The 18,530-nt window shown below is 39.6% G+C and overlaps 1 protein-coding gene across 3 annotated transcripts in view; it reads right to left on the bottom strand.

Annotated features, from left to right (window-relative positions):
- Positions 1-18,530, bottom strand: part of INPP5F (inositol polyphosphate-5-phosphatase F) — a gene marked incomplete at its 3' end in the record, with an annotated part of 99,836 nt that overhangs the window by 5,980 nt on the left and 75,326 nt on the right. For all 3 annotated transcript variants that reach the window (XM_079709161.1, XM_079709160.1, XM_079709162.1), the window contains 6 exons: positions 17,165-17,289; positions 16,104-16,181; positions 15,099-15,219; positions 13,408-13,536; positions 7,589-7,706; positions 5,243-5,441 (listed from right to left, as the gene is read on the bottom strand). In XM_079709161.1, the coding sequence (XP_079565287.1) occupies positions 5,243-5,441; positions 7,589-7,706; positions 13,408-13,536; positions 15,099-15,219; positions 16,104-16,181; positions 17,165-17,289 (770 nt within the window). The remainder of the gene's footprint in view (positions 1-5,242; positions 5,442-7,588; positions 7,707-13,407; positions 13,537-15,098; positions 15,220-16,103; positions 16,182-17,164; positions 17,290-18,530) is intronic.

The raw sequence follows: 18,530 nt of genomic DNA, 5'->3' as shown, positions 1-18,530 counted from the left end.
TATTTTTTTTAAAAAGGTCAACACAGAAAATCTACACATAGTCAACAGATAACACGGGCAGAATCCAAACTCAAACTTTCATCTACTATTAAAACAGCTTTTCCAATCAAAACGTGAAATTAATCCACACCTCTTATACTGTTTCTCAAAATTCCACTGTTGGAGTGGATATTTCTGCCTTAGAATTTCATAGCTATTTGCAAAGACTTACCAAATGCTACTGAAAAACAAATGGAAAACAGGAGGGAGAAAAAAATCACTTCTAGATGGAATTTAAGTCACGTACATAATCTGCGTAAGAATGAGGTCACTGTTTAACGTACTGCAGAGACGACTTCACCAAGATCTTCAAGTGCAGGATTTTACCTCGGCAGCACGTTGCTGCAGCGTTAACTCTAACACTCTTAATCTAAAATAACAAACGGACCTCAATTTTCACCAAAAATATGCCCCCAAAATACAACTAATTAGGTCAGAAGCCAGAACGCAATGAATACACAGTTCCAAAATATGAGCAATAACCAACCAACGGTAAAGAAAAAACCATAAATTCTATGATTTGGGCAGGCTCACTGAGAAGAACACAGACTAATGACGGAAAACGTAATTGAGTTGTGCGCGTTGCTACTTACGTGCACTCTTAAAATTGTCGCTTGAGCCAAGCTATAAAAATTACGTCACGACACGTACTGTAATATGAAATAAATTCTAACCCTACTAATTAGTGTTACTTAATCTTAGTTTCTATTTTGACACTAATATTTACATCGGTCAAACATGATCTCGGTCAAAAGCATCCTGTCCGGACGAAAAGCACTTGGCACGTGACAGGCAGTCGAGAAAAATGTCAGCCCCCCCCCCCCGCATTTTTATCGACGTATAAGCTGCAGTAAATACTTAATTTCCCTCCCTGCCACCCTCCACCCCACTTAAACAGAAAAAAACCTCAGAAAACAGAAAACCCACGCTTTTTTTTTTTTTTTTTAAACACGGACAAGAAAAACAAGAAACCCCGTTTCAGGGCTCCCCGCCCCCGCGCCTGCAGCTGGGAAGCGGGCGCTGCGCTACTCGCTTTTCTCTTCCCACCAGTCAGGCATCCCCTCCTTCCACACGATGAACACGAACACCGCCAGCACCACATGCAGCCCCACCACCGCGACAATGGTCGCGTAAAAGCCACTGTCATCGGGTGACATTAACAGGAGGCTTTGAAAAAGCAGTAATTTACAGGAAAAATACAACCCCACGGGAACTTTAACCATAAGTCCTGCAAAAAGGAGAAAAATCTTGAAAGTCGTCGCCAGGCTGCCGCCTTCGGGCTTGGGCTCGGCGGCGTTGCCGGCGGCACTGCCCGTGGCGTTCGCCTGCCGCTGGGTGGTCGGAGGAGGCCGGTGGGAGCGCGGCATCCCGTCAGTCCGTCTGTCCGTCCGTCCACGAGTCGAAGCTGTCAGAGCCGCTGGCAGCAGAGCTAACACCTGCAGCGACTGCGCTGACTGCGGCAACTGCAGCGCGGCCGCGCCGGGTCACGCCTAGAATCTCAGCCCGCTTCCGCCGCCCGCCTCCGCCGCGGCGCGCGCCCAGTGCGCAGGCGCGGCCGGTCCGGCACCGCCCTCGCCGCGAGGAGGGTGGGTTCCCGGGCCGCCGGAGAGGGGCGCCGAGGTGGCCGCGGGCTCTGGTCCCCCAGCCTGGCTCCCGTGAGAGCGCACGCACGCCTTTGCAAAGGGCCATCCCTGCTGGCTGGAGGGCTGCTAGTGGGCGGGCTGCAGCGCGCCTCACTAGCCCACTAACGCGGGTACAAGTGGTCATGTGCTCTCGGTGAAAGAAAAAGTGAGTCCAAGTGGGACAAAATAAAGAGTTGGCTTTGTGCTGATGCTGAAGGGCACCTGGACGGTACCGCCGATTTCCCGTCACATTAAGGATTCCTCCCCCGGCCGCAGCGTGCCAGCCGGCGTTTATCGGCTGTCATTCAAGTCAGCTTTCCTTGCAGCCGCTGCGGCCGCTTGGAAGGGAAAGGACACAGAACAGCCCGAGAGGTCTGATCTGTATGCGCCAGGGGCTGTCCGCGGGGAACAAACTGAGCAGTGCTCCGTGTTTAACAGAAAAAGGCTCGGGGCCGGGGGTGGGCACCGGGTAAGCACGAAGGAGGGCAGAAACCAAGCAAACGGCACAAAGCTGTGCTGGACAGTTCCAGCTGGGGTGCTGGGAGGTAAAGAAAAAGGGAACAGCAGCCATTCTTGCTGAGCGGCGCAGGACGGAGCATTTGTAACTTTTTCTGCGAGGTATTTAAACAGGGCGGTGATTGCAGTGAAGTGAGTGAGGCACTGGTCCCTGGCGCAAAATTTAAGGGGATGCCAAAAAAACTCAGCCATCAAGGTAAGTTTTTAGTGCAATATTTTTTAAAAATCAAAATTAATGCAAACATATCATGATAAACAAAACATCAACATTTCAAATAAAGATAGGATCTGACCCTGCAACCTGTACAACCCTGTCTCACTTGCCTCACCCTAATCCCAGCCCTGGTTCCTGTAAAACTTTACAAAAACATGTAGCCCAATTCACCAAGAAGACACACAGCCCAATTTTTTAAATGAGCAAAAGATCTGAATAGACATTTTTCTAAGGAAGACATACAAATACCCACCAAGCACAAGAAAAAAAAATGCTCAACATCATGTGTCACTAGGGAAATACAAATCAAAACCACAGTGTGATACTACTTCACACCCCCTAGGATGACTACAATAAAAAACCATGGAAAAAAAGTGTTGGTGAGGACATGGAAAAACTGGAACCCTCCTACATTACTGGTAGGAATGTAAAATGGTGCAGCCACTGCGGAAAATAGTTTGGTGGTTTCTCAAAAGTTACGCATTGAATTATATGTGGCCTGGCAATTTCCCCTCCTAGGTATACACTCAAAAGAAAAACAGGTGCACAAACAAAAACTTGTACGTGAGTATTCACAGCATCACTATTTACAACAGAATAGCCAGAAGGTGGAAACATAAATGCCCAAAGGAAGAGTGAAAAAACAAAATGCAGTCTATCCATACAATGAAATACTATTCAGCGATGAAAAGTAATGAAGTTCTGATACATGCCACAACGCCCATAAGCCATGAAAACATGCTAAGTGAATGAAGCCAAGTCACAAAGGCCACATATTACGTGATTACATTTATATAAAGTGTCCAGAATACACGAGTCCAGAGAGATAGAAGTATCAATAGATTAGTGGTTGCTTAGGGGGTAAGGGTGGGGATAGAGTATGCGGATTCTCTTTGTGGTGATAAAAATGTTCTAAAACTGACCAAAGTGATGGTTGCACAACTCTGTGAATATTCTAAAAGCCACTGAATTGTACGCTTTAAATGGGCGAATTGTATGCTATATGAATAACATCTTGATAAAGGTGTTTTTAAAAACCACACACACAGCCTGAGGCAGACAGGTGCTGACTGCTGAAGCCTCCAAGCCCAAGGGGCTGAACTCACTGCTGGCTGTCTGGGGACCTGAGCCCCCAAAGCCATTCCCAGAGCTACCTCTTGCTGTTCTCCACCAGGGGCTGCCTGTTCTGGGTCCACATCTCTGCCTCAGTAGACAGACTGTACAAAGGCTCTATAGCAAACTCAGAGAGCCAAAGAGCAGGTTTCCAAACATCTCCCTTCAAGATAAAGGGAAAACTATCCACCATCTGGAAAATCTTTAAGCCTTGCAAATGAAGATAAATACCAGTAGCAAATGTAAAGAAATCTTAGCAGTGTTAGAAAGGATGATAACCACAAAGTATCTCTAATAAGAAGGACAGTTCTTGGGACTTCCCTGGTGACTCAGTGGTTAAGAATCCACCTGCCAATGCAGGGGACACGGGTTTGAGCCCTGGTCCGGGAAGATCCCACATGCCCCAAAGCAACTAAGTCCTTGCACCACAACTACTGAGCCTGCGCTCTAGAGCCCGTGAGGCACAACTACTGAAGCCCGCGTGCCTAGAGCCTGCACTCTGCAACAAGAGAAGGCACCCAATGAGAAGCCTGCACACTGCAATGAAGAGTAGCGCCCGCTTGCTGCAACTAGAGAAAAGCCTGCACGCAGCAACGAAGACCAAACGCAGCCAAAAATAAAAATAATTTTTTAAAAAACCCACTTGATCTAAGGAAAATGATATTGACAATCACGACACCTTCAAAAAAGTGAAGTGCAAAGTTAAAACTCAAGCAAAATGCAGATGTGATACCTGCAGTTATTTCTGAATGGGAATTAAAAGTACTACCTTTTGGGAGTTTTTGTTTGTTTCATGCTGCATTAAGTTGGACTGCTATTTTAAAAACAACAACTAACGTACATGAATAAAAATTTTTTACCAAATGGCTTATAAGAGCACAGAAATTTTCTGCTAAGCTGTGTGTGAGGAAAACCTCATCTTTTAAGAGTCCAAAAATTGCATCCATACATATAATACTAACTATCAAAGCGAAATAATCCGTGGAATTAAAGTCATGGAAGGTTTCCCTATGAACCTACAGTCAATGTTGCCTTTCGCTCATTTTAATATATGTATACTACCTTGCGTCCTATTGTTCTTTCAAGCTTATTTTATGCCCCTTTTATTAAAAACATATGAAATGTAAAATAAAATCTAAATAGAGCCTTTTATTCTCAGAGCTTGGTCTAGAATTTTCTGAAGTGTTTCTGATTCGTAATATTGAAAATTGTAATTTTAGATTTTAGCCTGAAAGCAAGCATTCAATCTGGTGGATAAATTTGGATCCTGCCGTTCAGTTGATTATTTTAAAGAACCACTTGAAACTGGATGTTTTTTGTTTAAAAAAGAACGTTAAGTATTAGTTGCCCTATTTATTTTATGACAGACCAGGACCACTTTACAACCCAAAGTAACTAGCATCATTAAACCTCTTGGTACACTCAGTTTTGTGCATTAATACAATAAACCTAGATTCTGGGGCATGGAGTGGGGTTGGGGGCAGGGGAGAACTCACAAAACAAGCTTTGAACCGTAGTTTCACAATTTGGGTTTTTAAAAAATCAAATATTGCTAGTGCCCCCTTAATTTTACGGCCAAGGTGAGTGCCTTAGCTTGCCTTGCCAGCCGTGTATTTGAGAACTGCCATGACCTATATGCATCCATGCCCACAGCTCTACGGGCAATTGCTAGCAATAATTAGGACAACTTAACAACATCAGAAAGCACGTTAGTTACCAGGACACCACTCCAACTTACCTGGGGTCACAGTCAATGAGGGCCCAGCCCCCATGGAACTTTTCATTATCAGGCAGCAGTAACTTCATGTAACTTTGTAAGAGTTGACTAATTAGTTCCTGGTGGCTTCTCTGATTTTCCTTATGCAAAGCTTCATGCTCTTTCTCCTTGGTAAATATGGAATAAAGATCTTCTGTCACTGGAATGCCTTGCATCAAATCTAGAGTAGAAAGTGTTAATATCTATCATCTTCTTAGTTTACTAATGCATTTTTAAAAAGCAAAAGAGAATACAAGACTTAAAATAATAAGACTCATTAAAAAACATAGGCATAAATCTTTGTGACCCCGGACTAGGCATGGTTTTTTTAGATATGAAACTAAAATCACAAGCCACAAAAGAAAAAACATAGTCAAACTGGACACCATCAAAATTAAAAACTTTTGTGTCTCAAAGGACAATGTCATGAAAATTAAAAGGCAACCCACAGAATAGGAGCGAATATTTAAAAATCATCTATCTGATCAGGGACCTGTATCCAAGAATATATAAAGAATTCCAACAACTCAATAATAAAAAGACAAATAAGCCAGTTTTAAAATGGGCAAAGGAACTGAACAGACAAGCTAACTTCTTCCTGGTACAGCACGCAGCTCAAGGCTTAACAAAATCATCATAATCCCATTCCCTGTGCTTGTTTGGGACTGTAAGACTGGAGGAGGCTTCTGGGAGAGATCTGCCAACCACTGACCCTTTACAGGGAAGCAGTAAGCCCAGACTGCTACTGGCCCCTCTCTCTTAAACTTGAAAAGATCCAGCTTCAGGGTTAGGATGAAGCTGATGCGACTGATCGTCAAAATGAGAGAGGAACAGAACATGCCTCCTCAAAAACATAACTGAGGCGCTAGATCAAGCAACAGAAAGAAAGGTATCTTATTTTTCCTGAATAAACTGCTAAAATTCAATTTTCCTATCAGCATGCACCCTATGTGTGGCAAATTAACCAAGCTTAATTACACCAGACTTCTCAAATTCCTAAATTGCCTGTGCATAGGCCCTACTATTTCATGTATAATAAATAATCAGGTTAAAAAAATAGGATTTAAAAAATATTCTTAGAGACCATATGACAAGCTGTTACATTTGATTCTAATCCAGAATACTGTACATTTACTTTAATCCTAAAAGGCAATACTTTCATGAAAATTAAAGTTAAAATATGCCAAGGCATGAATTCCACTGGGCAATCTACCCTCCATTTCTTTTCTTAAATAGTGATAGGAATTGGTTAGAATAATCTCTAAATCTGATACCCTAATACCCTGTTAAATCATGCTTATAAGAAAGGATGCTATATTTGTCCATAGCAAGAACACATGATAAACATTATACGAAGAAAGAAAATCATCTCGTTTTTCTCTCTCAGCCTTGAATAATGGAAAAACAAATAGAATATGGCGTTCTTAGTTGATGAGGTTTTAGGGCACCTTATTCCATACTCCAGGAGCCTCAACCCTGCCTTCTGTTACATGAATAACAAATTGACAAATACGTATGGAAATGAGCAGTTTCTTTTGCTGCTCCAGCCTAAAAAATTTGTCAAATTCTAACCCTGTAGGGACTTCCCTGGTGGTCCAGTGGTTAAGAATCCGCCTTCCAGGGACTTCCCTGGTGGCGCAGTGGATAAGACTACACATTTCCAATGCAGGGGGCCTGGGTTTGATCCCTGTCAGGGAACTAGATCCCATATGCATGCCACAACTAAGAGTTCGCATTCCACAACTAAGGAGCCTGCATGCTGCAACTAAGGAGCCAGCGAGCCGCAACTAAGGAGCCCACCTGCTGCAACTAAGGAGCCTGCAAGCCACAACTAAGGAGCCCACCTGCCACAACTAAGACCCAGTGCAACCAAAACAAACAAACAAATAAATATTAAAAAAAATAAAAGAATCCGCCTCCCCATGCAGGGGATGTGGGTTCAATCACTGGTGGGGGAACTAAGATCCCACATGCCATGGGGCAACTAAGCCTGCACGCCGCAACTACTTAGCCCGCACACCACAACTAGAGAGAAGCCTGTGTGCCGCAACTAGAGAAGCCCGTGCACCGCAACGAAAGATCCTGCATGCCGCAACGAAGGTCCCACATGCTGCAACTAAGACCCAATGCAGCCAAATAAATAAATAAAATATTTTTAGAAAATTCTAATCTTGTAAAAATTTGATTTATTGGATAAGATGTTCAACACAGAGACACAAATATATTATACAACATATGAACTATGTTAATGAAGTTGGTTACTGTAAAAGGTTAGTCACAGAAAGAATAACAAATTTGAGAGAGGAGAAAGGCATTTATGTTCCTTACCTATAACGGCTTGCCTATAAGCATCCTTAAATCGATTCAGGTAATACCTATTTGCCGAGTTAACACCATCTTTCATAACTCCTGCTAACTTCCTTTCTCCTGTCCTTGTAAAGTCACCCTGTCAAGGAAAAAGTCACTTTAACAATTTATTCAAGCACAAAAATGTTCCTGAAGTCAATATGGGCTTTTGATTCAAGACTGGAATTCTATAGGGCTTTATAATTTCCAAATAATGTAATTAAAATATCTACTAGTATTTGACGCAGATCCAAGCATGTCAAACAATTAAACATGCTATTGGTGGCATAAAGTCTCCACAGTTAGATTGTGCCTTAAGGTAAAGCCATTCTTGGCAATCTGTAGGATATCTAAAATTTACAGATCAAAACTTATTATATAATAAACAAAACAACAAAAAGATTTTTAAACCTCCAACTGGTATGATATTCAAAACACACAAATTTCTGATGTGGGAAAATGTAGACAGTTCCCTAGAGCTTATTATAATGGAATTTAACCTGCATGTGTGGTTGTGTGTACATATAGAGAGAGCAGAGGTTTCCATACCTTGCTGCACATTACAATCCCTGTAGAATGATCCAATGAAGATTTAATTGTTTTGTTTCTCTTGGTTTTCACAACAAAGGTGTCAGAGCAAGTCCCTAGAGAGGTAGTGACTTAAACTTAAGGCAAGGAAAGCATAGTCTCTTTCTCCCCCATCCCAACCCCACTATTTCTATCCAAGGCAATCTTGGAAACAAGCCTGGTCCTAAAATTGACAATTTAGGAAGAACACGTTGCCAATTAGGTCATTCGCAGGAAATATTAATTTAGCAACATGAATCTATTATAGAAGAGAGAGGCATGAATGCTGCATCCAAAGAATTTTAATATCAAAGGAAAAAAAGTGTTCCTCTTTTTTTTCCAGCTTTGTATAATTGACAAGTACCATTGTATAAGTTTAAGGTGTACAATGTGATGATTGGATATATGTGTGTGTGTGTGTATATATAGTACTGTTAACTATAGTCACCATGCTGTACGTTAGATCCCCAGAACTTATAACTGAAAGTTTGTACTCTTTGAGCAATATCTCCCCATTTTTCCCCATCCTCTGGTAAGCACCAATCTACTCAATGTTTCTATGAGTTTGACTTTTTAAAATTCCATGTATAAGTGAGATCATGCAGTATTTGTCTTTCTCTGTTTGCCTTATTTCACTTAACATAATGTCCTCAAGGTTCATCCATGTTGCTGCAAATATCAGGATTTTCTTCTTTTTTATGGCTGAATATTCCATTATATATATACACACACATTTTGTATACACACACACATTTTCTTTAGCCATTCATCCACCGTCAGATACTTAGGTTGTTTCCAGGTCTTGACTATTATGAATAGTGCTACAATGAACACAGGAGTTACAGGTATTTCTGTGACATACTGATTTCATTTTCTTTGGATATATACTCATAAAATAAGATTGCTGGATCATATGGTAACTCCATTTTTAATTTTTTGAGGAACTTCCTTACCATTTTCCATAGTGGCTATGCCAATTTACATTCGCACCAACAATGTACAAGGGTTACCTTTTCTCCCTTGTTATCTCCTGTCTTTTAGATAACACCCATTCCAACAGGTAGGAGGTGATAGCTCACTGTGGTTTTGATTTGCATTTCCCTGATGATTACTGATGTTGAGCATGTTTTTATGTACCTGTTGGCCAACTGTATATCTTCTTTGGAAAAATGGCTGTTCAGGTCCTTTGCCTGTTGTAACATCAGATTATTTGTTTTTTGCTATTGAGTTGCATTACTTCGTTACATATTTTGGATATTAACCCTTTCTCAGACATATGGTTTGCAAATATTTTCTCCCATTCCATGGGTGTCTTTTCATTTTGTTGATTATTTTACTATGCAAAAGCTTCTTTTTTTTTGATGTAATCCCACTTGTTTATTTTTACTTTTCTTCTTGTGCTTTTGATGTCATGTCCAAAAAATCATTGCTAAGATCAATGTCATGGAACTTTCCCTATGTTTTCTTGTAGGAGTAAACTGAAGTTTCAGGTTTTACAGTCTTTAATCCATTTTGAGTTAATTTTTGTGAATGGTGTAAGATAGGGGTCCAGTTTAATTATTTTGCATGTGAATATCCAGTTTCCCAACAGCATTAGTGAAGAGACTATCATTTCCCCATTGAGCATTCTTGGCTCCCTTGTCAAATTATTAGTTGACTGATAGCGTGAGGTTTTTTTCTGGGCTCTTGGTTCTATTCCATTAGTCTATGTGCCTGTTTTTATGCCAGTACTATGTTTTGATTACTACAGCTTTGTGATATAGTTTGAAATCAGGAAGTGGGATATCTCCAGTTTTGTTCTTTCTCAGGATTGCTTTGGCTATTAGGGGTCTCTTGTGGTTCCACATGAATTTTAGGATTTTTTTTTTTTTTGTAGAAAATGCCAATGGAATTTTGATAGAGATTATATTGAATCTGGAGATGGCTTTGGATAATTTTTTTTTTTTTTTGCGGTATGCGGGCCTCTCACTGTTGTGGCCTCTCGCGTCGCAGAGCACAGGCTCTGGACGCGCAGGCTCAGCAGCCATGGCTCACGGGCCTAGCCGCTCCACAGCATGTGGGATCTTCCTGGACTGGAGCACGAACCCATGTCCCCTGCATCGGCAGGCGGATTCTCAACCACTGCGCCACCAGGGAAGCCCTGGGTAATATTTTAATGTTAATTTTTCCAAGCCATGAACCTAGGCTATCTTCCATTTATTTGTGCCTTCAATTTCTTTCATCAACGTCTTACAGTTTTTAGTGTACAGATCTTTCACCTTCTTGATTAAATTTATTCCTTACTATTTTATTGTTTTTGATGCTACTGTAAATGGGATTGTTTTATTTCTTTTTTAGATAATCTCAATTAGTGTATAGAAACGAGAGATTTTGGTAGGTTGATTTTGTATCCTGCAACTTTACTGAATTCATTTATTAGTTCTAACAGTTTTCTGGTGGAGTCTTTAGGATTTTCTATATAAGGTTGACCCTTTAACAATGTGGAGGTTAATCTTTGTATAACTTATAGTCAGTTTTCTGTATCCACATTTCCTCCACATCCAGGGATTCCACCAACCAGACTGTGTAGTATTGTAGTATTTACAATTGAAATACATCCACATATAAAGTGGACCCGTGTAATTCAAACCCATGTTGTTCAAAGTCAACTGCGTAAGAACACACCACCTGCAAATCAAGACAATGTTACTTCTTCCCTTCCAATTTGGATGCTTTTTCTTTCTTTCTCTTGCCTGATTGCTCTGGCTAGGACTTCCAGCACTATGATGAATAGGAGTGGTGAAAGTGAGCACCTTTGTCTTATTCCTGATCTGAGAGGAAAGCTTTCAGTTTTCACCACTGGGTGAAAGGATGTTGAATTTTGTCAAATGTTTTTTTTTTTTGCATCTATTGAGATGACCCTATGATTTTTATCTTTCATTCTATTGATGTGGTATAACACATTTATTGATTTTCAAATTCTGAACCAGGGGTAAGTCCCTCTTCCTCGTGGAATATGATCCCTTTAATGAGCTGCTGTATTTGGTTTGTTAGTATTTTGTTGAGAATTTTTGTATCTATAATAATCAGGGACATGGGCTCAGAGTTTTCTTGTTGTGTCTTTGTCTAGTTTATGTATCAGGGCCTCATAGAAACAGTTTGGAAGTGTTCCCTCTTCTATTTCTTGAAAAGAGTTTGAAAAGGACTGGTATTAATTCTTCTTTAAATGTTTGTAGAATTCACCAGTGAAACCACCTAGTCCTGGGCTTTTCTTAGTTGGGAGCTTTTTGATTACTGATTCAATCTCCTTACTCATTGGCCTATTCAGATTTTCTGTTTCTTCATGATTCAGTCTGGTAGGTTGTATGTTTCTAGGAATTAATCCATTTCCTCTAAACTGTTCAATTTGTTGGCATACGCCTGTTCATAGTAGTCTCATAATCCTATATATTTCTGTGGTATCAGTTGTAATATCTCCTTCATTTATAATTTTGAGTTCTTTTTTCCCTTGGTTAGCCTAAGAGTTTGTCAATTTTGTTTATCTCTTCAAAACAGCCAATTCTTAACTTTGTTGATCTTTTCTATTGTTTTTCTATTTCACTTATTTCTGTTCTAATCTTTATTACTTCCTTCCTCTTGCCAACTTTAGGCTTAGTTTCTTCTTCTTTTTCTAGTTCCTTGAGGTTTGTTAGGTTGAGATCTTCCTTTTTTCTTAATATAGGCATTTATAGCTATAAAGTTTCCTCTTAGAACTGCTTTTGCTGTATCCCATAAATTTTGGTATGTTGTGTTTCCAGTTTAATTTGTTTCAAGATATTTTTAAATTTCTTCTTTGATCCATCTGTTGTTCAAGAGTATGTTAATTGCCACATATTTGTGAATTTTCCAATTTTCCTCCTGTTACTGATTTCTAGTTTCATATCACTGTGCTCAGAAAAGATACCTGATATAATTTCTATCTTCTTGAAGTTGCTGAGACTTGTTTTGTGGCCTAACATATAATCTATCCTGGAGAATGTTTCGTTTGTGCTTCTGAAAAATGTGTATTCTACTGTTGGTGGATGGAGTGTTCTGTATATGTCTGTTAGGTCCATAGGCTCTATAGTGTTGTTCAAATTCGTTGTTTCTTTATTGATTTTCTGCCTGGATAATCTATCCATTGTTGAGAGTGGGCTGTTAAAGTCCCCTACTATTATTGTAATGCTGTTCATTTCTCATTTTAGTTTTATTAGTATTTGCATTATATATTTAGGTGCTCTGACGTTGAGTGCATAAGTAGTACTTCTCTTTAAACAATAACTTGCACAAGGATTTCTAAAGTTCAGTTTCCTTAATTAACAAAAAGCTTTTTGACATTCATCACCCAACTAAAAGATGGATAATCTGATGCTTGTTGAGCTCTCGATGGTACAATTTGTTGTAACAAATATCCTGGGGTGAACTATTACCTTGAAGGAAAATTAACATAAACCTAATTTAAGCTAATTCAACCACTTCCTATTGCCCACAGAGGGAGTATTTAGTGACCAGTGACTACAGTTTACATTTACATTAAATTCTGTGAAGATCAGCTTGGTGGGATCCGCAAAAGACTTTATGTATAACAATCACAAAAGATAATAAAACTTTTCTTCAACATTTACTATGTGTCAGGGAATGGTCTAAGCTCTAACATGTTATTAACTCATATAATCCCATGCCAAATTTTTGAAGTGGGCCTAGTATTTATTATTCCTGTTTTACAAATGAAGAGACAGACACAGAGAAGTTATGTGACTTGCCCATAGTCACAGAGCTAGTAAGAGGCAGGGCTGGGATTCAAGTTCAGAGGAGGCAAATTATACCAGGGACCCAAATCCCACCAACAGAGACACGTTTTATTTTGTCTGTATAAAGTTTTAACCGTTATACATAAAATTCCAACTTTCCGAACTCCCTTGAAAACTGGGAGATCTAGCAACACTGGGCCTCCATCCCCATTAGGAAGTAGCAGAACAGCACCTTCCTAAGACAACATATGCTCTTCCTCAGGTCCACACAGCCCATCTCTCCCTTTAATCTAATGGGTCACATTACCTGGCATCTGTAGAATTTGAATGTGTGACCCCTGCCTTACCCAAACATTCCAGAAAGGAGTCAACTACATACACCTACCACCTGAAACCCATGTACTTTTCTCTCAAAAACCAAGTTGGTTTTAAACTATACCCTGTGTCCCACATAATGACCCACAGATGCTGGCTGCAGGTACTTACCTTCAGGGCAGCTGTCCCAGCATACTGTCTGCTAATGGAGTCACCGTTGTTGGCCCACATTATCTGATAAATTCGATTGCATTTCACCGGTAGTGGCTGCTCTGGGGGCATCACACCTAATTTTTTCAGCTAAAATTAATACATTGGTAGATTAACTGCATATAAGCCAGGACACTATAGCATAAAATGTATACTGCAGAGAAAGGAAGCATATGCATGTACAATTTAGGACCCTTAAATATAAAAAAATGATGTTTTCAGACTTTTTCAAAATTAAGCACCACTTGAAAGATAGCTTTATGAATTGCTACATCTGAATAAATAGAATAAAAAATTTATACTGTTTTGCTGTAATTTTTAATGTGTAGACTCATACTATTATATTTTGTCTTTCTTTTAAATTTGGCTATGAAGTGAAACTAACCATCAAACAATCATATAGAAACAACAATAATATTAATAGTAGCAGAGCAGTAAGTGCCCAATAAATGTTAAGTCTGGTGCCACATTCTAAGAGCTTTTTTTTTTTATAAATTTATTTTATTTTTGGCTGCATTAGGTCTTCGTTGCTGAGCGTGGGCTTTCTCTATTTGTGGTGAGCAGGGGCTACTCTTCGTTGTGGTGCGCGGGCTTCTCACTGCAGTGGCTTCTCTTGTCGCAGAGCACGGGCTCTAGGCATGCGGGCTTCAGTAGTTGTGGCACGTGGGCTCTAGAGCGCAGGCTCAATAGTTGTGGCACACGGGCTTAGTTGCTCCGCGGCATGTGGGATCTTCCCGGACCAGGGCTCGAACCCGTGTCTCCTGCAGTGGCAGGTGGATTCTTAACCACGGCGCCACCAGGGAAGTCCAAGCTTTTAAAAATAAATTATCTCATTTACTCCTCATAACCACACTATGCAATCAATACTCTTATTACCCCCATTTATAGATGAGGAGATAGAAGTTTGGAGAGGTTGAATTCTTTGCATGGGGTCAACACCTTGTATGTGCTAGGGCCAGGGCTTGATCTCCAAAGCCTGGCTGCTTCAGTGTGACAGTAGAAGGCATCCCCAAAGGATAGTCACAAGGTTCTATCAGGAGAAAAAAACATGCTAGGAATGTCAACCTTGGGAATTCATTACCCAGGTGTTACAGGGCTGAAAGATCTAAAAGGGGACACTGAGATAAGAGATATAATGACTCCAGGAAACAGCAGGGTTGGGGCACAAAGGGAAGAGGCTGGTTCTGTGGTGCCAAAGGAACCAAAGCCACAGAGAGGGTGCTGATGATGGGAATACATAACATGGGTGAAGGGACTTGTTCCCTTGTTCTCCTCCAGCCTCATGGTCTTCCTTTAATGCCCTCTATTGGCAGAGCCTGACATGGAACCGGCTGGCTGAGCAGAAAGGTGGTGTGCAGACCCCATGCCCCAGTACAGAAGCGAGTGTTTGGAGCTGAGAGAAAAAGGTAAATGACTACACAGTGCCACCCAGTACAATTTTAAATGCTGGGCCTCACATTTTTGAAATGATTACTTAAGAAAACGCCACTTGATTCAACTGATTTCTAGGAAAGGCTGTACTTTCCAGGTTTTAAAGCAACAAGGATGTTTGCATGCTGTAAATGTTCTATGGAACAAAGATTTTAGTTACTGGTTTACATGTGAAAAAAAATTAAAAATGAATATTTACAATCCAGGGGACTCCAAATTACCTGCTGTTCCATGACCACTCGTGCAATGGCAGCTTGGACCACATTGGTGCGATCCAGGCAGTCCATGCAATTAACTCGAAAAATCCCTTCTTGTTTACATATTACTCCAGCTTGATCAACCCTTTTCAAAAACAGTATGGAATTACTTTACAATATGAAATACCTTAAAGTTTTCAAAACCCACAATTCTTCAAAGTGTAATAATAACAACAGCAACATTGGTTATCAATTTGCTTAGAATATTATTATGTGGCAGGCATTACTGAGACCTTTGTAGACATTATTGTTAATTTACACAATAACTCAACAAGGAAGATATTATCCCCATTTTGGGGAAAAAAAAAACAGGTACACAAAGAGTGACTTGCCTGAGTCACACAACTACTAGGCAGAGCTGACACAACCCCTAGTCATGCTTTTCTACACATTTAAAACACCTTCCTGTTCCTCCTTTTTGATTTCAAGTAGAAATGCATGTAAATTAGCTTGAACAGACTAATTCACTCTATCACCCAGTGAGAAGTCATGCAGCATGCCTCACTCATCTAACTTCTCTAGCCACCTGTGGCCTTAAAAACTAATCAAATGTTCTCTCCTGTCCTTTAAGCCAACTTCTTCTTCCTACATCTCCCCTGAAGAATCAACTTCCTTCTCTGATAATTTTTAAATGTCTCAAAACTGGGACCACATACCTCTAAACCTTCCTTCCCATGTTAGGGACCAAGAAGAAATGTAGATCATGGAGCGTTAGAAGGAATTAAAGAATAGTCACAGAGCACTTCACTCCATTTTGCTGACCACCTGACACCTTTTCCCTGTCCAAAGCTAACAATGCCTAATGACTCACACTCTTTTGAAAAGGAGAATAGGAATTGGGAAGCAAAGCAAGAAAAACAAAAATCCTTTCTCAGCCTGCTATTATTTTAACACTTAGTGATACTAGACAAATACATATGATTTTACAGACCAAGAGTCTGTCAAACTGATTTCTTATGAAATACCTACCAACACCACTTCATGTCAAGAATAATGTCATAAATGGCATCCGTTAGTGTTTGAACATTCTCAAACTTCATTCCTCGGCTAAAATACATGCCAAAAGGAAAAAAAAAACTTTAATAATTTTTTTTTTTTTTTTTTTTTTTTTTTTTTTTTTTGCGGTACGCGGGCCTCTCACTGTTGTGGCCTCTCCCGTTGCGAAGCACAGGCTCCGGATGCGCAGGCCCAGCTGCTCCGCGGCATGTGGGATCTTCCCGGACCAGGGCACGAACCCGCGTCCCCTGCATCGGCAGGCAGACTCTCAACCACTGCGCCACCAGGGAAGCCCTAATTTTTTTAAGCTGAAGATATGATATCTAAGGTTACTTGGAAAAATGAAAGAACATTATTACTATAAATATGACAATAACACTACTTTAAATAAGCAATTATATAAATATTTATAACTAATCTTCATTATGAAAGAAAATATGCTTAAGAATACACTGAAACATATCACAGCCATCAGAAGCTTCTTTCCCCACCAAAATTTTCAATACCTAGGTCAATGAACCCACATTAGAGTCAGGATTATGACAGAAGAAACTTGCTTTCAGAATACACACAAGTTAAAATTACCATCAAAATGATTGTTGTTTTTCCAGAGCAAACTCCAGTGGAGTTATCCCAAGGGAGAGCAGTATTACTAACAGTATAAAGATGAGCCAGCAGGATGAGTTTTAAGTAAGGGAACACTATTATCCTGCCAGGCTCAAACTCAAGCAGAAAGGGAAAGTTCCAGAAATTCTTTAACTGAAGGATAAAAGGAAAAAAGGAACTCTAAGTCCCCAAGTCATTTTGGAACAAAAAGACTGTAAATATTTCAGGAAGAATTAACTTAAATTTTTAGGCAAAATAAAACCCGTATGAAAATGAAACTAAGTAAACAAATGATAGTCCTTTCCTTTCTAACAATGAGGAGAACAAGATTTTCTTCCCAATAAAGAGAAGAAAAACTAAAGTCCCTGTGGCAGTGTCTACCACAAACACTGGAACTGATCAAACCTCACCTCAGGAAGCCATCTTACCAGTGCTCATGGAAGTCAAATGAAACGTAAGTGAGGTGTGAGCTGTTAAAGAGCAGCACTTGTTTCAGGTAAGCGTCGCCAATTATTTTCTCTCTTCCTGCCTGGTCTACCAAGTTAATAATAACCTGTGAGAGTAAAGAAAAGGAAAAAATTTAGCTTAATCAGACTTGAGACTCATGATTTTTACTGAATTTATTTAGAATTATGTTTTAGAAATAATTTATAGCCAGGCTCAGAAATTAATCTACTCAAGCATCAATTTTTTTCCCTATAAAATAAGATTTTCATTTGTTACATTTAGGATTATGAGAATTTACATCAATGGTATGAATAGCTTTTTTACACATTATACATTTGCAATAACCTCTTAGAATATACAATTAAAACAAATTCCTTTATAATAGCAGGTATTTTAAATCTCTAGAATAATTTTTAAAGAAATATACAAGACCTACATACTGGACACTATGAAACTTTGCTGAAACATGTAAAAGAAAACCTGAATAAATGGAGAGACACACCATGGTGCCAGATGGCAAGATTCAATATTGTAAAGATGTCAAGTCTCCCTAGGTTAACCTATATACTCAACAATCCCAATCAAAATTCAATCAGGATCTTTTTATGGACTTGGAAAGTTAATTCTAAAGTTTATCTTGAAGAGTGAATAATACAGGAAAATATTTGAATAATAATAAAGGACTCGTCCCGTTGGAGAGCAAAACATACTTTAAATGTATAGTGATTAAAACTGTGGTACGAGTGCAGAAAAATGAATGACTCAACAGAACAGGACAGAAGGCCTAGAGACAGACATGTACACTGAGGAATCTAAGCTATGGTTACATCATTCTGAGAGAAATATGGACTATACTACATGTGGACTACGTATGGACTATACTATAGTGGTATCCTACAAATGGTATTGGGATAACTGTCTGTTTACATGGGGGGACTCAAGTTAGCCCTCTACACTTCATTATACACAAAATAGATTCTAGATGCATTAATGATCTAAATATTTTTTCTTCAAGTTATAAAAAAGCTAGACGAAATGTTGGGATGATTTTTTCCTAATTGAAGGATGGCACTGACCTTCTAAGCATAACAAAAACCAGAGAGCGTAAAGAAAAGATGGACAGATGTGACAACATAAAAATATAAAACCTCTGTGTACTAAATGACAGTATAAGCAAAGGTTAAAAAAAAAATAAAGGACTACCTAGGGGAATATACCTGCAACATAAAAACCATTAATATATAAAGAGTGCTATAAATTCAGTAAGGAAAAAAATGGGTAAAGGATACAGAGGATATTCACAAGAGAAGATAAACAAATAGCCAATAAACATGAGACTACAACTTT

The sequence above is a fragment of the Hyperoodon ampullatus genome (assembly GCF_949752795.1).
Source record: "Hyperoodon ampullatus genome assembly, chromosome: 1".
Taxonomy (NCBI): domain Eukaryota; kingdom Metazoa; phylum Chordata; class Mammalia; order Artiodactyla; family Ziphiidae; genus Hyperoodon; species Hyperoodon ampullatus.
This window is presented reverse-complemented; position numbering and strand designations above follow the sequence as displayed.